Source organism: Thunnus albacares, chromosome 3, assembly GCF_914725855.1.
Source record: "Thunnus albacares chromosome 3, fThuAlb1.1, whole genome shotgun sequence".
Taxonomy (NCBI): domain Eukaryota; kingdom Metazoa; phylum Chordata; class Actinopteri; order Scombriformes; family Scombridae; genus Thunnus; species Thunnus albacares.
The window spans coordinates 21,816,988-21,842,857 of NC_058108.1; the positions used below are offsets into that span (position 1 = coordinate 21,816,988).

Genomic DNA, 25,870 nt, shown 5'->3' on the forward strand with positions numbered 1-25,870 from the left:
TGCAAATCAATACAAAGTTGTTTTGATTGATCAACTTTATCCTATGATGAAACATCTCTATCCTGATGGGAGTGGTCTCTTCCAGGATGACAATGCCCCAATTCACAGGGCACGAGGGGTTACTGAATGGTTTGATGAGTATGAAAATGATGTGAATCATATTCCATGGCCTTTGCAGTCACCAGATCTCAACCCAATTGAACCTATGGGAGATTTTGGACTGACGTGTTAGATAGCGCTCTCCACCACCATCAAAAACACCAAATGAGGGAATATCTTTTTAAAAAATGGTGTGCATCCCTCCAGAAGAGTTCAGAGACTTGTAGAATCAATACCAAGGCTGAGGAACACCATAGTAGTGAGATAGACAAAAAATGTTATTATCCATTATGCAATGACATAGTATATAATGAAATATAGATAGAATATTTGATATAATTATAAGTATACGGTGTACAATAGAAACACACGATTTGTTGCTACGACAACAATTGCAGATTAATTGTAAAACAGCTTCGAAAACCCCCAAAATCCAGACTCGTGAAATTGTCGGAGTAAATCGTCCCGCCATCTGTAGGTGCTGTAAACGCCAATCCAAACTCCAGACCAGCAGGTGGCGGTAATGAAAAACAAACAAAAAAATCTGCACAGCTGCTGTTAAACAGCCTTATTTTTTTCCCACCCGCATTCCGTGAAGACCCGCCTTTCTCTGCCTCTGATTGGCTAGTACTCGTTGCCCTCGTTGGTTAGGTTGGTCAGATTTATGCATAAGGAGTGAGATGATTGGCTTAGGGTAAGAATATCAAGGTCAGAGCCAATCAGAGGCAGAGTAGGGGCGGGTCTCCGCAGAATGCGGACTGGAAAAAAATAGCGTGTGAAAGAAATTTGAAAAGAAGAAAACAGTGAAGCACAGGAATCAGGAAACCGAGGTAGTTGCATTCAGCCCGGTGGGATTGTGTTCGCGTTAATTGATTAAACGATAAGCTATATTCGCTCCTAAAGATGTCCAAAAGACATCGTCTGGATTTGGGTGATGACTACTCCTCCAGTAAGAAGAGATCTGAGGGGTAAGTGAAACTCCACAGTCAACATGTCTGATTTAACCACTGAGGTTGTAGCTAACTGCTAGCTGATGCTAACGTTAGTGAACTTGGCTAATAGCCACCATGGATGTATTATGAGAATCAAGATAATAAAGCTAACATTGTAGCTCTGGGGTTCTTTAACGGCTTGTGGATGCTCCTCTGATACAGATTATTAAATGTATTGTGTCCAGCTGCTAAATAAGATAATGAAACTAGCTGCTGAAGGTAGCTTCAGCTAACTAACGAAGTATTCGTTACCTTCACAATTGAGGCACGTGTATGTGTAGCTTAGCTAAGTTGTGCGTGTTGCTAGCTAGCGACTAGCAGGCTAACAAGCTACAAAATATAATACTGTGATTTAATTCTCAAAATAGTTATCAGTAATATAATAAATCATTGTGTTAACGGTACCTAAGTAAAGGGGTGTGCTAGCATGTTTGCTAACGGAAACTTTCAGGATATTTTTATCTACATTTACTGACAAATTTTAAGCTATTTAGCTTAGTGAGACACTGTCCACTTCGCTCAAACTGATGCTGTTTAATACAACAGGCTCGCAATATATCCCGCTTTTATGTCATGACGGTCATAAACTAGTGTTCAACTTTCTTCAATTATTAACTTTTGATGCTGTAATGCATGAGGTGCCGTTCATTTGTATTGCTTTAATATTGTGGTGTAAATATTACCCACGCAAAGTTCACAGAAGATTCATCGGTGAAAGCATAACATATTATCTGGCCAACAGTTTATAAATCAAAACAAATTTTAAGTTTATATATTTTATTTATCTATTTTTCTCTGGCTGATATTGTCATTACCCCCTCATTGTGAGTGCTACAATGATGAATACCATCATATCTAAGCAAGTGTAAACCAGTGTAAACTCTTAAGAAAGTGCAATACAGTGTAAAAAAACAAACAAACATTAGAAACACCTTAATATAAGACAATTCAATTCAACAGCAAAAACTCAGTGAAGTTGAATCAGCGCCTCTCTAAAACAGTTTCAATAAAAACAACATTATAATCTTCATGCAGGTAGGATTTCCTTCAAGGCTGTTGTATTAGATAGCATTTGTTTTTCATTTTGTGTGGCAAATAAACAGATAACTGAGTGCACATTAGAGCAGGTTAATGCTGTGATATTGGAAATGTATACGGAGTATACGTCAACATCCAAATCATAGTTATGTCACACAATCATCGTAAGTTGTCTGATGATGAAGCACTATTACTTATCATTTGCAGTTTTTGACAGTATCTTAGGTAGAAAATTGCCAAATAGCTTCATAATGATTCTTTACAATGTAAATATCTGTAATAATTTACTGTCCTGATGTCAACAGGAGAGACAGGGACCGTGACAGAGACCGTGAGGATCGCTCCAGGGACAGGGACCGAGATCGGGATCGGGACAGGGACAGAGACCGGGACAGAGACCCGAAGCCATCTAGTGTGCCATCTAACAGCACACCAGTTGTGTCAGGCTTACCACCCCTCAAGCAGATGGCCGTGCAGCAGCAGATCAATCCATTCACCAACCTGCCGCACACACCGCGCTTCTACGAGATCCTGAAGAAGAGGTTACAGCTACCAGTGTGGGAGTACAAGGAAAGCTTCAATGATATCATCACGCGTCAACAGAGCTTTGTCCTCGTTGGAGAGACTGGCTCTGGGAAGACAACACAGGTCTGAAATGCAATAAATCAGTCAGTCTCTTATGTGATGCATGAGATGCAAGCTATTCAAATAACCACAGTGATTTGATACTCTTGATTTTTATCTGAATTCATTGCATCCTTTGCTTTGATCTTCAGATCCCACAGTGGTGTGTGGACATGGTTAGGGGCTTGCCTGGTCCTAAGCGGGCAGTGGCCTGTACTCAGCCCAGGAGAGTGGCAGCCATGAGTGTGGCTCAAAGAGTGGCAGATGAGATGGACGTCATGCTTGGACAGGAAGTCGGCTACTCCATCAGATTTGAGGACTGTAGCTCTGCCAAGACTATACTGAAGTAAGTAATTGAGGTCTGCTGATGTTCAATAACTGCTGTTTAAAGGCACAGAAGCAGTCAGTCTTATTTGCTGTAATCTAGAACTTTTCAGTCTAACGAAGCACAACTGCTATTCCTTCAGGTACATGACAGACGGTATGTTGCTAAGAGAGGCTATGAATGACCCGCTGCTGGAGCGATATGGTGTGATTATTCTGGACGAGGCCCACGAGCGAACTCTGGCCACAGACATCCTGATGGGAGTACTGAAGGAGGTGGTGCGACAAAGACCAGATCTGAAGGTATTTGTTCACCTTGGGAATAACAGTGACAAATGATTTGCTTGCGATTATTTTGGTTTATCTGAAGTTTTGCTACAACCGAGTACTTTACAATAAGAAAATGTATCAATCTTTTTGCCTCCTGAGGACTCACATCACTTTGAAATACTGTTTAAAATTTCTAACCCAATATCCACTCAGACAGTATTACAGAAATAAAAAAAAAAACAATTTTAAAAGTAAGTGTGGCTATTGAATATGTTTATTAAATTATGTTTAAATTAGACACGCTGTATAAGTTTCTCCCCATAAACATTGCAAATCACATTTTCCTCATTTACCAAGACTTTCATTTGGTGATCTCAATAAGAGGGCTTGGAAGCTGGTTATACATACATGTGCAGCGTTTTAAGTTAAATTGAACAGATATGAGTAGAAAGAAAACATGTTGAACAACGTTTCCCTCCTGCACAGGTGATCGTCATGAGTGCCACGCTAGATGCTGGGAAGTTCCAGGTGTACTTCGACAACTGTCCTCTGCTAACTATTCCTGGTCGTACACACCCTGTGGAGATCTTCTACACCCCTGAGCCAGAGCGAGACTACCTTGAGGCAGCGATCCGCACTGTCATCCAGATTCATATGTGTGAGGAAGATGAAGGTGACTGCCTTCTCTTTCTCACTGGTCAAGAGGTGAGAAACATGATGCTTGCATTGTTGGTACAGTGGAAATTCTTATTATGTTGTTTTTCCTCAACACATAAAACTAAATCTAATTCTTTTTCTGTCAGGAAATTGACGAGGCCTGCAAACGGATCAAGCGTGAGGTTGATGACCTTGGACCTGAAGTTGGAGACATTAAAATCATTCCACTGTATTCCACATTGCCACCACAGCAGCAGCAAAGGATCTTTGAGCCTCCTCCTCCAAGGAAGCCCAATGGTGCAATAGGAAGAAAGGTACATCTTAAATAATTCACCAGTTTAGATTATAGAGATATCAGTTAAACTAAAAGGAATATCGCAACAAGTTAAATTATACAACTGCACCCAGTAATAAGATTTTGATTATAGATGTCTGACAGCTTGTTGCTTCTTCTTTAGGTTGTCGTGTCGACAAACATTGCTGAGACTTCTCTGACAATTGATGGTGTGGTGTTTGTCATCGATCCTGGATTTGCCAAACAAAAGGTGGGCAAAGCTCAGTCAAATCTTGGGTAATCCTGTAAAATCTGCATCAGTATTACAGATGCATACATGTTCCATTAGGGTCAAGTGTAGAGGGCTGCATTGGCATTTGGATCCCGCAGGACCCAGCGCAAATCTTGCGGGAGCAGGCCGTTTTAGCTTTGCTGCTGGTGGGAGCGCGGCCAGTCAAGAAATAAACTGCAAGTCTCTGGATTTAGCTAGCGCTAACCAGAAGGATGGAGTCAACAAATGAAGTTAAAAAGAAGATAAGATCAGGTTATTACATTGCCAAAGCAAGGCAAATCTGACATTTGGACAAATGTCTCAGTTGTTACTGACAAAGATGGAAATGAACTGGACTTTGTTAGTTGCGACAAATGTGCAAAAGTATTGATCTACAATGGACACGAATCTGGCACCTCTGGGTTTAGGCGACATACCTGCTCTGTTCTCCCCGGTCAAAGTAAGCTCTCCTTTGAAGACAAAGCACTTCTTCCTGCAAATACTAAACAGGATACTATTGAGAAATGTGTCGCTCTTTGCTGTAGACTCCTGATCAGTGTGTTAAAAGACACAGGGAAACAAAACAAAATCAAACAGCCTCAGCAAAATAGACAACCACAGCCAACAACATGTTCTAAAATAATAAGTAAAAAAAATACAATGTAGTTTTGCTGTAGAATAGGTGTATTTATTGCACTAGAATAACTAATTATTGCATAGTATGAATATAATTTTGCACTAGAACATCATTTCACTATGTTATTACCAATAGGTATGCATCTTTTAATTAATACTATACAATAAAATAATGTGTTTTCCCTGTGGGACGGGCAAAGACACAAAATCCAAGGAACTTGTGGGTGGGAGTGGACATGCACATTGTGGGAGCGGGCAGTAATGGTCATAAAATCCAGCGGGAGTGGGATTAAGAAAACAGGGCAGGGTTCTAGTCCAGTGGTCCCTTTTCTCTTGGTCACATTGTAAAAACATGTACATCCCAGGTCATCTGTGTTGCTTAAATGTGCTTTCAAATGTGTGTTCAGGTGTACAATCCTCGTATCAGAGTTGAGTCGTTGCTCGTCACAGCCATCAGTAAAGCTTCTGCCCAGCAGAGGGCGGGACGAGCTGGCAGAACACGTCCAGGGAAATGTTTCCGTCTCTACACAGAAAAGGCCTACAAAACAGAGATGCAGGTAAGAGACCACATCCTCTCCTCCTCACTTATTGAGAATTGGAGCCAGGCTCAAAAACTTGTACTTGTGTTTTGTTGTCTTTATTCTTGTGTGCATCGTAGTTTAACCTCTCAGAATTATATTATGAGATACATTTAACATTGTATGCACCCTCTCTCCAGGATAACACATACCCTGAGATTCTGCGGTCCAACTTGGGATCTGTTGTGCTACAGTTGAAAAAGCTTGGTATTGATGACCTTGTGCACTTTGACTTCATGGATCCACCAGGTGAGTCAGTCTGGATTAGTTTGATAACTAATAGTAAAACCACTATTGTTCTCTAGTCAGGCAAGACCCTCTGACCTTTCTGTCTGTCTCCTCCCTCCTTCCCGCCACAGCTCCTGAGACACTAATGAGGGCCCTCGAGCTGCTGAACTACCTGGCAGCCCTCAATGATGATGGCGACCTGACGGAGCTGGGCTCCATGATGGCAGAATTTCCTTTGGACCCCCAGCTGGCGAAGATGGTTATTGCTAGCTGCGAGTTCAACTGCTCTAACGAGATCCTTTCCATTACTGCCATGCTGTCAGGTAATGCCCAGGACTGGGCTGACATCTTTCTTGCCTTCAGTAGGCCAAGTTCCCGCTGGTTAAAAACACCACATCTCACTGATGGTGTTGGAAAAAGCGTCCTTTATAAAATCCAGTTTGTGGACATCATCTTGGTACAAAATAGAATTAGGATGTCACTTTTAATCATCATAGATAATTTCAGATTTAATTTGAATTATTTTAAATTTGTTCAATATTTTTATTTTCCTTTTTAAAGTTTTGATGTGGTATCTCAAGCACTTGTGGGCAGTCAAAGCCTTTGAACTTTTTAAGATGGAGAAGCAGATGCCTCTATAAAACCTTATGATTTCATCTTTATCGTATATGTTGTAACAAAGTATTGGTTCAATGTTATAAGAAAATGTTAGTTTTGTTAAACCCAGATGTCGACAAACGTGTACAGATTGTATATGAAGCTACGCTCAGAATTGTAGTTACACCCAGAAGTGACAAAGTGGAAAATACAAGTTATATCAATAAAGGGCCACAGTAGCAGTAAGACAGTGTTTTAAACAGATAGTCCTTCAATTTAAGGAAATATACAGAGAATACTCTGTATTCACAAATAATCATGATTATTACTTTATCAATGTGAACTCATATTTCATATGACCAAAAACATTAGTAGTCCACAAATTCAGTTTTGGTTGGAAAGCCTTTGTCTCTGGGCAGCTTTCCATAAATGTTAAAGCTCTTTTTAGATTTACAGACAGTTTTAATCTTAGGTTTAAATTTATTAAAGCTGTAATGTAGATGTTAAATGATTAGCAAGTGAGCTTTATCACAAGTGTTTCATCACCATAGCAAGTGGATAGGGCAGGCACCACGTATACATTTTTTCATATTTCTCATATTTACCAGAATTTTCTTTTCATTTAAATAATTTAAATAAGGCATTCAGTTAAAACTATCTATTATTATGGGTAGCCTGTTTTAATTATCTCATCTCTTTGAGTCCTAACAGTTATTTCTGAACCTTAAAGTTAAATATTGCTGGTGTCCCTAACACTTTGTAGTTGTGTGAAAACTCTTGTTTTACAGATGTGGTTAAATGACCCCCCCACTCTACGAGCTAATAACCAAAACAGTTGGAATGACCATGAGAAAAGACTGCAGCCCCCTTTGATAGAGCTTGTGGTCCTGCCCTCTCCCAACGCTGTGTCGAGTGCCCTAGCATCATAGGCTTTGCTCCATTTTTCTGTGAATGTTTGACTCATCCCTATGGGCGGCTTTGTTGGGGCCCATACCAACCTTGTTTAGTCCCACAGTGTTTTGTCCGCCCCACGGAGGCTAAGAAGGCAGCAGACGAGTCCAAGATGAGGTTTGCTCACATCGACGGAGACCACTTGACGCTGCTCAACGTCTACCACGCCTTCAAACAAAGTGAGCATCACAAGTTCTGCGTCGTTCCCCTATTTTATTCATCATCATATGGTAGCACTGAAATGCTTGCGTTGAGAATGTTAAAGCTGCATTAACTGAGGGGGAGTGCAAACAATTGCTTATTAACACATTTTGCAGAGTTTGAGCCACATTAGCATGTTTCTGGCCACCTGACGCTTTGGTCTTCAACAAGGTGTGTCCTTAGCTTTGCATATGTTCCACTGTGTTCATTGGCTAGTCGCTAACTTTGTGTGTGTGTGTGACATTTGGTGCTAGGCCGTTATTGCGTACAGTGGATTTTTAGAGCTTTTTTGCTGAAAACGGCTGCAGCTGTAAACCAGATTGATTAAAGCTGAGTTTCTGGCCAGAAATCCAAACTAAAAACTAATAAACTAAAAAGCTCTTTAGTGCTAAGGCGTTCATTTTTACATGCGTCCCCATACACATTACACATAGCAACTTGATCCATTGTTATTGATTAGTGCAGCTTTAAATCTGTTATGAAATTAGTGTTTACTCATGCCAGATAAGAGTGTAGAGACATGATAATTAACCAAATTAATCCTTCTTGTCCCCGTTCCAGACCACGAGTCTAACCAGTGGTGCTATGACAACTTTGTCAACTACCGTTCACTGATGTCTGCTGACAACGTGCGGCAGCAGCTGTCCAGGATCATGGACCGCTTCAACCTGCCCCGCCGAAGCACAGAGTTTACCAGCAGAGATTACTACATCAACATCCGCAGAGCGCTCTGCACCGGCTTCTTCATGCAGGTAAACACACACTCAGTTCTTCATTCCTCCATCATGTCAGGAAGTATCTTAAGTTTGCACCAGAGATATCTGTGGACCCACTTCCATCTGTGCCTCGTTGAAGTTCATCTGTTTTTCTTGTTTTCCATCCTGCAGGTGGCTCACTTGGAGCGCACAGGTCATTACCTCACAGTCAAAGACAACCAAGTGGTCCAACTGCACCCGTCTACAGTCCTGGACCACAAGCCCGAATGGGTGCTCTACAATGAATTTGTCCTCACCACCAAGAACTACATACGCACTTGCACAGACATCAAACCAGAGTGGTAAGAGTGCAGAGAGTTAAAATTTGAGTAATTCAGAGGCAGATAAATCTGTGTTGGTGAGCTTTAATTTTAATTTTTAATTCTCTTGTATTTCAGGTTGGTGAAGATTGCACCCCAGTACTATGAAATGAGTAACTTCCCACAATGTGAAGCTAAAAGACAGCTGGAGCGAATCATTGCCAAACTAGAGAGCAAGGAGTATTCCCAGTACTGAACAATAGCCAAGAAGTGTCCTGGACAACAGCCGCGTACTATAGTTTTAGATCTTTCTGTATCATTGTATCTTAATGTTTAAAATTTGGCATTTTGATTTTTATATTTTGTTTGCTTTTTGTTTTGTTTTGTTTTTTTCTTTCTCCCATCAATGTTAATTCTGTAACTAAGTGTAATGTCAGATGAAATATCAGCGGCAAATATTAGACCTGGCTATAAATATTTTCAAAAGGAATATCAGTAACATGTCATTTAGATGTGGTTGACTTTCCTTTAGGGGACTGAGTCATAAAAAGATTTGTGCTTGCTTTGTTTCTTTAATAAAGGAGCTTTGACTTAGTTTCTGTGTATATATTAATTAGTAAAGCCTGTTATTGCAAAAGTAGTTTGGTCCCCAGTGGAGTTTTTGTTTCTGTGTTGAGATACTGATCAAGTATTTGCTAATTTGGCAGAATTAACAATTTTGCTAGATTAAATGTGTTTGTAAATTTAAAATAAATGAATCAATTCACAGGTTAATACAGCCAATGAAAATTGTTAAAAGTAGATGATATTACTTTTTCAGTGTGCGTAATGTCTTCACAAATCTACAAAAACAACTGAAAAAGCTTCCCAAAAGGGTCAGTGATAATACAAATAAAGAAGGGTTGGACCAGCAGCTCCTCCGGGTTGCAACGCACCAAATATTGTTGCAATCCAGATCATTTATGCACATCTTTAGTGTATTAAACTTTCACACTTCTGCATTCAAGGGCTCCCCTCCTTTTTTTCCTTTGTAGAATTTTAATACATAACACATTTGTTCTTTTGAATTCTTGAGAAATTCTCAGCAGTCAGCTTGTTACAGTTCAACTTGACTTTTATGTGTTACCTAAGAATCCCAGTTTATTAAACAGTCTGCTGTAAAGATAAAATATTGGCACTGTCTTAGTTCAATGTTCAGGTAACAAAATCAGGTCAAATGCACTTGTCATTAAAACACTTTATTTGATCACAGATGTAACTATTGTATACAATTCATATTATACCACCACCTTATACCAGTGTTTTCCAACTTGGTGGTCAGGACCCTCCAAGGGGCCACAAGATAAAACAACTTTGTTCATATGATTTAAGTTAGTAGTAGTACTACTGATGGGTTTTCCTCCCACCTGCCTAAGTATCCTTCCAACCTACTAAGCTACATAAAACTGGAAGGTTTTTCTACTTCAAGCATAAACACATAAAATCACACAAAACACACTGCTGGCTACATATTGTCATCGCTGTTTTTGTTTTACTAAAAGCTTTGCTTAGCTGAATATGCACTCATGCCACTGACTGCTCTTCAATATCCTCTATGGTCTCCGGCAGGCACCTGTTGCGTGTCTCTGGCAGTGCTCTTGCTACCATTCCCCCCAGTACAGCTGCAGAGCACAGGACAACCTGTGGCAGGTCCTTCCACACATCATCCAGCAGAAGGATCAAAGGAGCCACTGCTACACCGAGTCGAGCCATGAAGGAGTTGTAGCCCATACCATTCTGCCTAAAAGACATTATAAACAGGAGACTAATTTCAGGTTCTACTCTTGTGACATATGATTTTACTTCACATAGAAAGTACATCAGATCTATGCCATGTCTCACACTGTTGATAAACTGTATATAATAAATAATGCACTTTATTTATATAGCTTTTGAAACACAGTTACAAAGTGCTCTACAGTAAAACAGATCACATTTAAAACACAGAGATTACAACAAACTAAAAGCCATAAAAAATCCACACATAAAACACAAAGGGAGTACAAAACAAAATTAAAAATAAATATAGCTGCAAGCAGCAATTCCTGGGTTCAAACCCTCTTGCAGTCAACTGAAGAGAGCAGCTCAATCTTCCAAAATCAAAGCTGTGAGCAAAAATGATCAGGTTTCTGGCTTCACAAAGGTGAGCAAAGTCACTTCAGCTAGTTTATTTCTGTTTAAAGAAGGAGTGAGACCAATTCAGACTTGTTTCATCATCAGAAAGCATGCAGCATTTCAATAATTGCACACTCAAAGTTGTATGTTCAGTGTGTATGTTCAGGAGATAGTGCCGGATATCTCCAGTGATTTTAATCAGGATTGCTCAAAGGCATCTTGAGTTATGAGCAAATATGTGATAGGCCACAACCACTTGCATAGATCAATATGGCGCTTCACATTTTGGTTAATACTCGCCCCCAGAATAAGCGCACCAATTTAGGTGAAATTCTGTCCACTGGGTTTTCAGGTACGCGTTTGTGGTATTTTTGGCGCCCTCTATGGGCCGGGCTCAAAATGCTTTGGTAGACCTGTTCCCAATCACAGACTTAAGTTATGTATCAAAATTTATGATGACTAGACAATCAGTTAATGAGTTATGGCCAATATTTGCAATGATGTTTTGGTTGATGGTGGCCATGTTTTTCAACTGATCTTGCTCATTTTTAAAGAAATTTGTATCTCAGTCCCACAAGGCTGTATACCAAATTTGATGTTGATACAGTCAAAATTCAAAAAGTTCTATTCATTTCATTGTTTTTCAGTTTATGCAAATTAGCAAAAAGTCCATCATGGCAGACTTTGTCCATCAGGACAGGCTTTTTTGTAGAGCACATTGAGCTGGAATTTCAAGTCAGTTAGACTTACAGTGTGAGGGGCGTGGCCTTTCAAAAATTGAGTTAATTACAGCGCCACCATCTGGCTGATTGGGCTCATATTTCTTGAGAAGCGCATGCACATCATTTCCAGTTATTGTGCCAAGTTTCATGATTTTAGCTCATTCCAGCTCACAGCAATTTGAGCCGTGGCAGAAGACAAATAATAATAAACCAACACAAGGAAGGGCTCTACCTCTTCAGGGTTTGAACACTATTAAACATGACATTAGCAACAAATAAAATCAAATAAAAAAAAATATATAAGCAGGCAGCTCAGGTAAAATTAGGAAATGCTTTCCAGTAAAAGTATGTTTTAAGATGAGACTTGAAAGAAGACACTGACTCAGACAGCCTTATTCCTCGAGCAGGTCGTTCTAGAGCCTCGGGCCCTGATGGCAAAGGCTCTGTCCCCTTTAGTTTTCAGCCTGGACTCTGGAAGAGACAGAAGACCTCTGCCCAAGGATCTCAAACTCGCAAAGGTTCATGAGGAATTAAAGGTCTAAAATATAATCTGGAGCCAGGTCATGAACAGCCTTAAAGTTAATCAATAAGATCTAAAAAACAATCCTAAAACAAACAGGTAGCCAGTGTAAAAAGGCTAAAACAGGTGTGATGTGATCGTGTATCTTAGTTCTGGTTAAAAGCCTGGCAGCTGAGTTCTGTACAGAGTGTAGTCATTTCATAGTTTTCTGACTAAAACAAATCCATGAAAAGTTTTTAGGCTGACAGAATAATGGTGGAAAGAAAGGCGTGCATAGTTACCTCACTACAGTGGGATATAGCTCAGAACTGTAGAGCACAACAGTTGCAAAGGATGCAGAAGAAAACCCTTTGCCAATGACTGCTACCACTGTTCTTACAACAGACATATCTAAGAAAAGAAATTTGAGAGGACAAAAACAAATTATGCAATAATGCATTGTTACAGAAGTTTGTATAATCCTAAAAAGATTATACAAACGACATTGTAATTCCTGAAACAATCACATAAAACAACAAAATGACCAAAAGGTTTAGATGCAAGTCTGGAAATAAATGAATATCCACCTTTAGGTACCACAATGTTGATTCCGAGACACACTCCAACAATCAGCAAAGCTCCCATCTCAGTGCTTCTCCTGCCTATTTTATCCAGTAAGTAGTAAACTGATATCTTGGCTGGGAACTCAACTACACCATAGATAAACTGAGTGAGATAGATATCGACCCCGAAGCCTGTGATGTTGAAACTGATGCCATAAAATGAGGTTGCCACGCAAAACCTAAAGACAGAGAAAGTGGAAACCTTTTTAAAATGGCTGTAATCAAAAAATGAACACAGATATTTTACAACCTAAAATCATAAAGCATACATACCAAACTATACCAGTACATAGAGCCAGTTTCCTCATTCTAGGTGTTCGTATCAGATCGAGGTAGGAGAAAGCCCGATCTCTTTTCTCTGTCACAACAATAGTGGACAGTGTCTGAAAGAATACGAGCAACATTATTCTTAAAACATTTGATGTTTGAAAATGTAAAGAATAATTTACAGGTCCAAGATTATGTTGTTGACTCTTATTACTTGACTTCACCATCATCTGGAATACGCTAACCTCTGTTTTAAGTGTGTTGGTTAACTCCTCTGTTTGATTCATCTTGGCACATTTTTTCAAATAGGTCTGAGCTTGTTCCAGCTTTCCGTTGGCAATGAGCCACCTGGCTGATTCTGGCATCCACCTAATGTAAAGGAAAGATGTTTTTTACTTAATGCTTGGGATACATCACCAACAAATGTGGTTGATTTTGTGCATATCAACAAGACAAAGATAGAATGCAAAAGAAGAATGTTGTTGTTGTCCACACACTGAATACTGCAAGATCCCAAAGTTTAATGAGGCAACATTTCTATCATCGAGGTCCTTATCAAATTGTCTTTGTAGGTTGTTTTTGAATGTTTTTCTTAGTGTATCATATAACTAATTGTAGATGGGGCTTTCATTTTTGTCTGTATATACTACCTACTTTCCTATCGATGCCTGTCAGACAAAGACCTTGATGGTTGAAACTACTCAAATTTTGAAATTGCAATATTAGTGTGCAAACTATCTCCTTTTCCTATATTTATCTTAAATCTTGGTTCTCAAATGTTAACCAAACAACCAAAGCACAAACCCTCCAGATAAGGGCTTATTGCAAATGCCTCTGTTGGACTTAAAGTTTTGATATTTTGAGTCATACCTCCAGGTGATAATGGCCAAGGTTAGAGGTGAGGTGACACTAACAATCAGCCACCGCCAATCAGTCACATAGTAAGCAATAAGTGGAAATACTGCATTCCCAAATGTCCAGGATAAGCTGTCGATCACTCCTACCAGTTTCCTGTGCTCGATGTCGACCCACTCCACACCTGCAAAGAACAAGAAGCTTGTCGCTTTGCAAGGATCACAATACACTTCTTTTATGTTTTATAGACCTGCATTTGGTAACCTTGACTTCTGAAATCAACACAACATAATGTAGGATGTGTTTAAGAATTAGTTTAGAAATTAAACAACCCAGAGAATAAAATATATAATTACTGAGGACTGTTGAGACAATGACAATGCCATTGATGCAGAACCCAGTGAAGAACCTCAGCACCGCAAACATCACGTAAGATGAAGAAAAAGCACTCGCAACAGCAAACAGCATTCCTGACACATATGACACCAGCAGCATGATCCTTCGGCCAAACCTGTGGAAAGTCACGTAGTCTCCAATGTAATTTATTGAGTGGTTGAAACACTCGGTAATTACATCTTTCAGTTGACAGCCAAGCTGCAATACCTGTCACTCAAACTCCCAAAGGACATGGCTCCAAACATCACTCCAACAAAGAAGATGGTAGCAGTGGCTTTGTTTTTCCCTCTTTTATCACACACCAGGTCCCACTTGTACAAAAAAATAAAGAAAAAGGACAAGTTCATGATGTTCTTTGGCAGAAGGGGTACTTTTATGTTTGTTTGATATTGTACAAATAAAAAGAAATGTAAGTCACCTGTGAGGTCAGAGTAGACTTGAAAGTTCTGTTGTCGTACACCCATCCATGCTGGCAGGACACTGTAGGTAGGTCAGTAATGTTGGAAGAGTTTAACAGGAGATGATACTGAGGCTCTGCAAACATCTCACAGGAGCTCAGAGTCCCATCCTCCTGGACTGGAATACTAACAGCGAGCCTCTCCGACAGGGATAAACTGCTAAAAATACCTCCATCATCCAGAAAGCTGATGTCGCAGTGGTGAGAAGGAACAGCCGCTATGAAGTTGTTCAGCATGAAGTGGCAGGGCATAGTGAAGCGGCCAATGAAGTTGATTACAATGATCATTTTCTGAAATCTTCCAAATCCATTAATATCAGAAAGAATGTTCTCAAACCTCATTGTGGCCTCCCAATGTGTGTAAAATACCTTCCTTTGAAACTGAAAAAAATATAATCTTCATACGCCAATGACAGCAGAAGAAGTAGAAGAAGAAGTAGACTGACAACTTGCCACCAAACGAGACAACCCTTGACTATCCCAAGGGCTGCTGGATTACAGTTGAAATGAGTGAATATTTTACCTCACTTAACCACTAAACTAACTTTTGTCTATGAAGCTGTGCAGGACAATGTGCGTTCATGGTAATGGTTAAAGTAGGATCTTCGGTATGTAGTGAAATGAGTCATCATTTTATTTAGTTTACATTTCCTTACTAAATATCATCTCTTTATTGCATTACAGCAAACAAAAGAAGCCATGAATTTGTACTTTTGGATGCAAAATTCAGCATTGTTACACTGGAACGCAGCATTTTTTGTTTTACAATCATATATAAACAGCATTATGACTGCAGCAAAGGTTATAAAACTCTGATCTTAATACATTAGAGAGGAGAGGAATTATTCCCAAACACAAAACACACACAATGTAAGTTTGAAAGTTTTACATATTGTTAAATGCAGTGGGTTAATGGTCAGCAATGAGACTGTATAACAAAGACAAACTGACAATGCTTGCTCAGGGGTTAAGGTTAGAGAGTCAGTTTGAATCCCCAGACGAAATGTCTTACCCCAACTATTGTCACTGGCATACCATTAGACACTTAAACTGTATGACACAAAGCTGTGTCATGTCCAACAGTGGAAGATTTGTCATGTATAGCTCCCCCCTACACACCTAAATGCATCAATGTGAAAAGGGTCAGGCCCAAATGATGTGTAGGTCATTAACTGCCTTAAACAGCAAATATGTCGACATGCATGTCTTATCATATATGTAGGTGTTATGAATTCCATGTCTTTGAGCACTGAGGAGTTAAAAAAACAGCAAGACATTTTCACAAAGATACAGTACTTGACTGTAAATGATTTCCTATGTAATAGAGGGATTTCTAGTGACTGTCAGTCATTTTCTGAGAAATGTTATACAATACAATAGGCAACTGATTAAGCCCAGCCCAGGCATTGCCTTTAAAGGTTCACAATTTTTAATGTCTGTCTTAAAACAACTGTCAGATGTCCAATTGAATATTAAAATAGGTTGTTCTGGCCAGAATCATTCCTCCTGCTCATACTGGCCAGTAGAAGAACTCAAAAAACTGCTGGGCTAAAAAGTAACCCAACTTCTGGGTAACTATGGGACAGAGCACACACTGGGCTGGTTTGACACAATTGCTGGGTTTTACCATTTAGCCTAGAATGCTGAGTTGTTCATTTGACCCTAACTAGTGAGTGAAGTTAACTCTATTGCTGGGTTAAATATTCCCTGTACACTGGGTTATTTCCTGTCTCACTGCCTCACTTTTATAGTAAATAATAATAAAATAATAATAATAATAATAATAATAATAAAGGTACATTATATAATGTTTATTATTGTTGTTTAATTTATAATAAACACACACTATACAAAAAGAGACCACTGTAAATGTGCATTTAATGACATTTTACAAATTTTACACCTGCACAGAGGTGTACACAAACACATGTACTGTACCTCTGTAATGTGGATTTATGCATACAGGCAGGCAGGTTAAATATACCAAAACAGACAAATAATGAAATAATGACGCTCAGGTTTGGATGCATGCAATTTCTCTCTCTCTCTCTCTCTCTCTCTCTCTCTGTCTCTCTCTGTCTCTCTCTCTCTCTCTCTCTCTCTCTCTCTCTCACACACACACACACACACACACACACACACATTAAGCAATATTAAATGACTTCAGACCAGTAGCGCTGACATCTTTAATTATGAAGACACTAGAGAAGCTCATTAAAAATGAGGTTTTATTACAGGTGGAGAAATCCCTTGATCCCCTGCAATTTGCTACTATCACACTACTACATTTTCTGTATCGCCACCCTGAAGGGACAAAAGCTCATGCCAGGCTACTGTTTATAGATTTCTCCACAGCTTTTAACACTATCCAGCCACATCTGTTGGCAGAAAAGCTAATTCAACTTTTTAAACTGGATTTTAATCTAGTTGGCTGGATACTGGACTTCTTGACTGATAGGTCCCAGTGTGTGAGGGTAAATGGCTCTTTTTCCAATCAGCTGCACTCCTCCACTGGTTCTCCTCAAGGCTGCTGTCTCTCTCTCCACTACTCTACATCTTGTACAGCAATGACTGTTGCAGCAACCACACTAAAAGACTCATTATCAGATTTGTGGATGACTCTGTGATTATTAGTCTTCTTGAACGGGAGGAGTAACATCATGGGCCTGTGGTAGATGATTTTGTATCTTGATGTGATGAGTCCTTTCTCCAACTAAATGTGTCTAAAACTAAAGACATCATAATCAGATTCATGAAGACCCTCCCTAGTCCTGTACTAACCAGCATTAAAGGTGCTAACATTGAGCTGGTGGACAGCTATAGATACTTGGGTGTTCTTCTCAACAACAGTTTTTTGAATCTCATGTTGTTTCCAAGACAAAAAAGGCCCAAAAGTGACTTTTTGTCCTGAGGAAAATGTGTTCTCTTAATGTCTCCTGAGATGATGACTCTCTTTTATAGAAGTTTTATTGAATCAGTTTTAATGTTCTGCATTGTTGCTTGGTAGGGTAATTTGACTCTGGCCAATAAAAATAGGCTTGGTAGCATCATCAAAATCACCAACCTTTATAATAGGCAGGTGTTCAGAAAGGCTACTTCCTTCTGGAGTGCCAAGATCACCCCCTTTGGACAGAGTCTGAACTGTTACCCTCAGGTTGTCGGTTGAGGGTGCCCGTTATGAGGACTAAGAGATATAAGGTTTCCTTTGTCCCTGTTGCCATTCAATTGTTAAATGGTAGATAGTATTTTATTGTTGTCTAGATATTGCTTATTTGCACACTGCCTACTTGACTTCTGCACTTTGACCTTAATGCTGACTGTACTCCTTTAACTCCTTCACTCTGCTCACTACGTCCTGTTGTTTGTTGCTGTATATCCTGGCCGTAAACCAAATTTCCCTTCAAGGCACAATAAAGATACTTTGACTTTGACTGTGACTTTGACACACACACACACGCGCGCGCGTGCACACACACACATACGCACACACCCAGGAGAATCTTGAACTGACAGTACTGAATAGACCTACTGTAGTTTTATACTGATTTGAATGTAACAGCGTAAACTGTGTATCTCTTTACTATCTAAATTATGCACATACTGTAGGATCATTGCCTCAAACACATAAATAGTGGTTGACTGTTGGTTCAAGCATTTATTGGAATCTGCGCTTTTTAAACAAATTTTACAAAACACATTATTGTTGTGAAATCAATCAAGAGGGAAAAAAACATGTGACTCATATTACTTGTTTAGAGCAAAATACAAAATCACTTAATCTACCACTTCATGAAGACATGGAAATACATGTTACAGTTATGACAGACTCAGCATCCCGCCTTTCATTATCAAAATGTTGTTATTATTATTTTTTATTATTCATCATTTTATCATGTGCACATTACTTAGTTTAGAAAAAGATATCAACATAAATTACAGTATAGATTGTTATTTTTACACTGGCAAATAATTCAAACAAAATCTTTGATAAACTCAGATGTAAATTATTTAGGAATATATTCTGTAAATTTTATAATAAGTGGAATTATTAGATTATTCTTTAGCAGTGGAGTTCAGTGGCTCATAGTTTACTTCATCCTCTTTGTCTCCTGTGCAACATAAGGCCATGATGAGCTCCCTCCATTGTTCCCTATCCTTGTCGACATGTTGAGCCTCAGTTTAAATTAAGTTCATCTTGGCTTGCTCATCTGCCAGGTCACTTCTGGTCTTCCATGGTTTTCTTTTGCCCGAGGAATCTGTCTTAGCAAACCTTCAGAGCACATATGGTCCAGCCTTTGCAGTCTGCCTCATTTCTGTGATGGCCTTGCTTTTAGTTTTTCTGTATATTTCCAAGTTTGTGATCTTGACCTCCAGATGATTGATAATAGTTTACTGTTACATATTAAAACACTGAATCATCCTTTAACAACACTTTCTCTTTACCTTGAAAGCTCAGATTTCTTGACGAACTCTGGCCGTCAGGTGCTTAATTTTTTAGGTGGAAGTGAAGCCACTGCTGTTTGATTGTCTGCTATGTTAAATATTAATCAGTCTAGTAGCTAAACCAAAAGTATGACCCTCAAAATGCTGAAAGATGCATTTTCCTCTTTTTAGTGAAGTGTAACGACAGAAATTTTAATTAATCAGTTTGTCCTTCTGTAATAAATTTGATCACATTTATTAAAATACTATATTGTAGAAAGTTATACTATTGTGCTTATTTAAAGCAGCTATACTCATTATTTCTACGTCAACAATGGACCACATTAAGTGTAGGTGAACAGTGTTGCTTGTAGTAATCCCCTGAGCTCTACAGAGCATTTCAGCATCTTTCAGCTCATTATTTTGGTTTTACAGCCCTCTCAATGGCTCCGCTGATCTCATCAGCATTGTTTCCAGACACAGTGAGCAGATGAGCAGCAAAGGCCAGACAAAGTTAGCGAATAGCTGGTGAACATAGTGGATCATTTATCTGCTGAAGAGCCAGATTTCCCTCTGGAGTTAATGAAGACCAAAAATTGAGCTTAAAAGACAGTGAATATTGGACTTGCATTCACCAGAAACATAACTCCAAATGAACGCTAATGTTACTACTTATCTGCTGGGTGCCTAAATAGGCAACTGTTTGTTAACAAACCTGCCATATAAGATGATAATATATAAATGCTTGACTCTGCTATCAAGTGGCCAATTGATGCAGGTTTAAGAAACACTTAAATCTTTACTCTTTTAATATTCAAACATACTACCACCACTGACATTCATTGCAACTCACTGCAACCAATCATTGGAAGTCAGAGTTTTATGGCATTCTGGTTGCACTGAAGAAAACATTTAAGGCGGAGATTTCTCATCAGCTGTGGAGATTGATCTTCTTCTGAAAAACAAAAGACATTTTCATTTTATAACATGTAACTCTTATGGTGAATGTTGCAGTCAAAAATAAAGCCCATTACCTTGTCTGCTCCACATCCTCAATAGTCTCTGGTAGGCGGACGTTTCGTGTCTCAGGGAGAAAAGAAGCTGACAGGCCTGCACCAATGGCCACCAGGGAGAAAACAGTATTTGGTAAACTGACCCACACTTCCTCAAGGAGCATGATCAGGGGGGATACAGACACACCTATACGGGCCAAGAAGGAGCTGTAGCCCAATCCGTTTTGCCTGTGAAACCAAAAATACAACAAGCTTGTAACAATCAGGAGCCTGTTTCAGGAACCACAATTCCCTAAAATTTGGAACACTTACTCATGCATAAATAACTTGGAAATTGCCTCCAGATAGATTTAGATGCTGTTTCTGAATGTGTAAAATAAACTCTTTTTAATTCACTGACCTCATTACTGTTGGGTAGAGCTCTGTTGTGTACAGAAATACAGTTGTAAAAGATGCTTCTGCGAACATCTTGCCCAAAGCACCCACAGCTGTCCGAAACAACCCCATATCTGAAAAGAAAAAGTTGTGGAAGGACATTTAAACACCACTATATGTAGAATTTAGCTATTCATGACTCTGGCGTCCTCCAGTGGTTGTTTCTTTACTTATATACTCTTCCTTTAGAAAATCAAAAATGCAAATTTTACTTTTATTCCAAGTTTTGCTTTTTCAGTTGTTGTTGTCATCTGTTATTGTTTCAGTAGCTACAGTAGTCTCACAATAACCTTACAGTTTGAAAGAGACACACACTTGATCATTTATTTATCATTTACCTTCAGGAATAAGCATGCTGCAGAATATACAGAATCCAGTCAGAACAAGTGCTCCAGCCTGACTCAACCTTCGGCCTATTCTGTTCAGAGTGAAAAGGACGAATGCTTTTGCTGGAAGTTCAATCACACCGTACAGGAACTGTGTGAGATAAATATTCACACCAAATCCAGTGACATTCAAGCTGATCCCGTAATAAGTACAGGCCACCCCGAACCTATGAACAGAAGAGGAGAAAATATATGTTATCAGTGTATATTTATATGTGTTTTCAACTTTAAATGCAATACTAGTTTCTGATTGGCTGGCAGGTATCTGTAAAAATCATATAAGAGGACATCTTAATAAATCAAACCACTGTTCTAAATTAGTGTGTATGGTATATTAAGCTGCAGGTAACCATAGCAACAGTACTTCTGCTTTGTGATATACTATAAGTCAATACTCACTACATGGTGAAACAGACTCAGTGTCCACAGCCACTTACCACTGACTTACGGACATGCTGTGTTTAAATTTTTCATCCATTTTTAAACAAAGTTTGTTGTTCTCAGTTTAAGCAATCATATATGGACAGTGGAGTCAACACATTATACATTTTTGCAAGATTTAGAAGGTAAACACATTTAAAAGTTGTTTAAAGGCAAAAATTAAGTATGTACAGTACCACACAATGCCAATAAATAGAGCCAGTCTCCTCATTCTGGGTGTCCTCACAAGGTCCAAACAAGAATATTTTCTGTTTTGATTTTCTACAAGTATTACTTTGGACAAAATCTGGAGAGTAAGAAGGAAACTTTAGTCAGATAAAGGAGTCACACTGGGTATCAATTTCTGACTAGAAATGAACAGATTAGGTGAAATGTTGTACCTCAGGCTTTAGGTCAGCCATGAACTGCTCTCTGCCATTGACCTTTGCACACTTGCTCAGATAAAAATGAGCAGTATTGACCTTTCCATTGCTTATCAGCCATCTAGCAGACTCTGGGAGCCACCTGTGACAAAGTTTGATTTGAAAAAGGTTATTAAGTCACACATCTGCCACTTCAAAAGTAGAAGTCATTCTGTAAATGGGAGTAAGGAGATTTAAACACTGCAAAAAGCATTGTTTATGCTTGTAAAAAAATGTATTAAACACTCAATTACACATGACATGCTGATGTTACGGCAGCTTCATATTGTTAAAATGGATAGGTAGGAAATTGCTGGTTATGGCTGAAATCTCAGTTATTAATGTTTCCTCACCACCAGCAGATCATTGCCAGAAACAGTGGGCTGGTTGCTGTGGCGGTCAGGTACCTCCAGTCATTCACAAAATAGGCCACAACAGGTAGCAGAGCTGTACAAACACTCCAATCCATGCTCATTAAAACACCCACTGCAGTCCGATGCTTGATGTCCACCCACTCAATACCTATGATGACCAATGAAATCTATTAAAACAGACATGACTATGATAGAATAAATGACTAGTTTACTGACTAGTCAGATGCAACATGTCATATTTTTTTTAAATGTATTTTATTATATTACCTTATTTTATAATATTTATTGTGTTGTTGATAAAAAGGTTAGTGTTAAGGAGTGATGTTCAGTACTGCCTGTGGTGGTATTTTGTGTGAAGAAAAGTTTTTTGGTTTAGAGTTTTGTTAGTTTAAGACTTTAAATGCCAAAGTCACTTATCTATCTATCTATCTATCTATCTATAAGTATATGTGTGTGTGTGTGTGTGTGTGTGTGTGTGTGTATGTGTGTATTACCATGGTTCGAATTGCATAAAAATTATAATTATAATTATAACACTCACAAAGGACAATGGTGATTATACTGATTCCAGCAATTCCAAATCCTGTAAAGAACCTCATGACAGCAAACATGATGAAATTATATGAAAAAGCACTTGCAAATCCAAAGAGGGTGGTTGTCATATAAGACACCAGCAGTGCATTTTTCCTGCCAAACCTGGGAGACAAAAATAATAGAGATTAACTCAGGGTTGTCATGTAAAAACCTTAGTTAGTTGTCTAAGAAGTCTTATAAAGTGGCTACAGTGTGTAAAATGAAATATAGATGTTCATTGTGTGGTTAGTGTTAATGTAATGGCTGGAGTAAAGGAGAGAAATAGAGTCAGGTCAGGTCAAGAGTTTTATTTTTACCCTGTGGAGATCCACTCAGTAACACTATGCTGTACATGCTAATAGTTAAGTATTAACTAATTTAACCACTTTCCAAATAAGAAGTATGAGATTTGCTTATTTCTTTGGTGCATCTATGTTCTGATCAGATTGTCCATTAGCACACTATCTGCATTGTAAATTAATTTTTAGAGTGCTGACCCTGCAGTACAGGCGAGGCTCATCAGATCATGGGCTGTAGTGCAGCTGCGCTGCCTATATTTATGACTGTCTTATGCATAATGATGCATGACTCAGTTCTTGACTCCATACAGGCGTAAGTTAAATTTGGCAATGGCAAAATTGATATCTGAAACAGCTGATACTACAAACAGCACAGAGGTTAATGCAACCTAAAATTATAAGTATTGTACTGCAGTAAAAACTCAGTTGCAATTAGTTAATTTCTCTTTTGTTCTAAAAACAGATATGATAAAGCAGTGTAATCTAACCACACTAATTTCATAGCTGAAGGTACAAACACCTGTCACTAAGATAGCCAAATACTGCTGCTCCAAGCATGACCCCCATGAAAAAGATAGTGGCCGTCGCTCTGTTCACTCTTCTCTTCTCACAGACCAGATCCCACTGTGGGGTGAAAAACAGAGACAATAAATGAAGAATAAAGTAGCTTTGTATAAGTTTGATGCTTTGTAAATTGAAATAAAACTCACCTCCGTGGCCAGTGTAGACTTGAAGGTGGAGTTATCATACACCCATCCACTCTGGCACAACACTGTAAGACTAGGTAGGTCAGTAATGTAGGAAGAGTTGAACAGCAGATGATACTGAGGCTCTGCAAACATCCGACAGGAGCTCAGAGTCCCATCCTCCTGGACTGGGATACTAACGGCGAGCCTCTCCTGCAGGGATAAATTACTAAAAATACCTCCATCATCCAGAGAGCTAATGTCGCAGTGGTGAGAGGGAATAACCGCAATGAAATTATTAAGCAGAAAGTGAAAAGGCAAAGTTATACGAGGAATTACTATCAAGAAGATCATTCTTAATTGGTATCTCCCAAAGCCGTCCACTTCTGCCAGCACATTCTCAAACTTCATCTTGAAACAAGCAAAGGTTTCAATTGGGAGTGAAACTTGGGGAATATACACCAAAGCACACTAGATGTTAGTTTGAAAGTGAGCCACTAGCCTTTTGCCTATTGATAAAAGCTGTTGGTTAATGGTCAGCTACAGTATGACAGTCTGACTGTGTGAAAGATAATGCTGACAGACACAGTGCGCTCACTCAACTGTACATAAGTAATCTGACAAGTAACACATTTTTTAGAATTAATCATTTGCTAATGACATAATACTAAAATACATGCCAGTTGATACTGTATGTATCTGTAAGCATTGCAATACTCCCTTCAAATATTAGATGGAGCACCATTAAATGGTTAGTTTTTAGTACAAGTTCCCTCCCAAATTCTCAATTATTTGTATAGCACATTTCAGCAACAAGTCAATTCAACGTGCTTTACATAAAACATTAAAAGCATTGAGAAAAAGTACAAAAGAAACGCACCATAAAAGGACATTTAAATGCAATTAAAAACGGTCATTAAAGAGCTGAGAGAATAGAAAATTTAAAAAGTCAAAATAGAAAAAGACAGATAAAATACAAGAGTAAAAGTTACAGTGCAATGTAAGAAATTAATAATTATTTGATTTAATAAAGGGCAGCGGCAAACAAAAAAGTCTTCAGCCTTGATTTAAAAGAGCTGAGAGTTGCAGCAGACCCGCAGTTTTCTGGGATTTTGTTCCAGATATGTGGAGCATTAAAACTGAACTCTGCTTGTCCATGTTTAGTTTTGATTCTGGGGACAGACAGCAGACCTGTCCCAGACAATCTGAGAGGTCTGAATGGTTCATAACGTAGCAGCAGATCATAAATGTATTTTGGCCCTAAACCATTCAGTGCTTTACAAACCAACAGTTGTATTTTAAAATCAATTCTCTGACAGATAGGAAGCCAGTGTAAAGATCTGAGAACTGGAGTGATATGAGCCACTTTCTTAGCCTTAGTGAGGACAGAAACAGCAGCATTCTGAATCAGCTGCAACTGTCTGATTGATTTTTTAAGGAGACCTGTAAAGACACCATTACAGTAGTCGAGTCTACTGTAGATGCTTGCATGGACAAATTTTTCCAAATCCTGCTGGGACATAAGTCCTTTAATCCTTGATATATTCTTTAGGTGATAGTAGGCTGACTTTGTAATTGTCTTAATGTGGCTGTTTTTTATTTACAACTACAGCCCTGCTCCCAACAGACAACTATGATCTGCAAGGAGAGGGTCATGTGACCAGCGAGGGTAGTCAAGATAGCGCTTCTGCAAGCGAGCTAATCTACTAGCTTGTTGTATTACTGACTGAACACTGTGAGCTGATACGTTTATGATAAAAATGTTACAACTGACACATCTTAGTAGGAATTTATTGTTAAAAATTATATTTGTTGTGTTATTACTTCATTGGCATTGAGCAGCGTCTTCATTATTATCTGATATTTCTATGAACAAACATTCTGATGGAAGTGTTTTGCTGGACAGACCCATCCACAGGAAACTTCTATTCGTAGAATTATGATACAGAAACTGGAGAGTAAACATAAGGATCCTTAAATGTGGTTTTCAAAATCTGATAAATTAGATGTTATATTCACATGAATATTCATAATTAATTTGTCATATTTTGGAGGAAGGTTAATTAGCTGCTATAAGTGTTTAGTTTGTTCTTCATCGTTTAAACATTTGTA

At 38.7% G+C, this 25,870-nt stretch overlaps 3 protein-coding genes across 4 annotated transcripts; 1 reads left to right on the top strand and 2 right to left on the bottom strand.

Moving 5' to 3' along the window:
- Nucleotides 1–881: 881 nt before the first annotated feature.
- LOC122979489 (pre-mRNA-splicing factor ATP-dependent RNA helicase DHX15-like) lies at nucleotides 882–9,349 on the top strand. Its single transcript, XM_044346979.1, has 14 exons — nucleotides 882–1,067; nucleotides 2,435–2,777; nucleotides 2,906–3,099; nucleotides 3,221–3,380; nucleotides 3,834–4,052; nucleotides 4,151–4,318; nucleotides 4,463–4,549; nucleotides 5,593–5,742; nucleotides 5,904–6,012; nucleotides 6,123–6,314; nucleotides 7,596–7,718; nucleotides 8,302–8,492; nucleotides 8,628–8,797; nucleotides 8,894–9,349. The coding sequence occupies exons 1-14, from the start codon at nucleotides 1,003–1,005 to the stop codon at nucleotides 9,009–9,011; spliced, it is 2,289 nt and encodes a 762-aa protein (XP_044202914.1). The 5' UTR covers nucleotides 882–1,002; the 3' UTR covers nucleotides 9,012–9,349.
- A 633-nt stretch (nucleotides 9,350–9,982) lies between these two features.
- Nucleotides 9,983–15,238, bottom strand: LOC122979492 (solute carrier family 22 member 7-like). Its single transcript, XM_044346982.1, has 9 exons — nucleotides 14,690–15,238; nucleotides 14,479–14,582; nucleotides 14,232–14,386; nucleotides 13,891–14,059; nucleotides 13,266–13,389; nucleotides 13,027–13,136; nucleotides 12,718–12,932; nucleotides 12,433–12,541; nucleotides 9,983–10,535 (listed from the first exon to the last, which is right to left on the bottom strand). The coding sequence occupies exons 1-9, from the start codon at nucleotides 15,068–15,070 to the stop codon at nucleotides 10,319–10,321; spliced, it is 1,584 nt and encodes a 527-aa protein (XP_044202917.1). The 5' UTR covers nucleotides 15,071–15,238; the 3' UTR covers nucleotides 9,983–10,318.
- A 3,125-nt stretch (nucleotides 15,239–18,363) lies between these two features.
- Nucleotides 18,364–24,350, bottom strand: LOC122979490 (solute carrier family 22 member 7-like). Of its 2 annotated transcripts, none has more exons than XM_044346981.1 (10): nucleotides 23,783–24,350; nucleotides 23,593–23,696; nucleotides 22,742–22,896; nucleotides 22,180–22,348; nucleotides 21,806–21,929; nucleotides 21,602–21,711; nucleotides 20,937–21,151; nucleotides 20,564–20,672; nucleotides 20,185–20,391; nucleotides 18,364–20,102 (listed from the first exon to the last, which is right to left on the bottom strand). In XM_044346981.1, exons 1-10 carry the CDS (start codon nucleotides 24,167–24,169, stop codon nucleotides 20,063–20,065), a joined length of 1,620 nt encoding a protein of 539 aa, XP_044202916.1. In that variant the 5' UTR covers nucleotides 24,170–24,350; the 3' UTR covers nucleotides 18,364–20,062. The 2 variants fall into 2 exon arrangements, with proteins under 2 accessions (XP_044202916.1, XP_044202915.1); XM_044346980.1 differs by having other exon boundaries at nucleotides 18,364–20,105; nucleotides 23,783–24,347.
- Nucleotides 24,351–25,870: the final 1,520 nt, after the last annotated feature.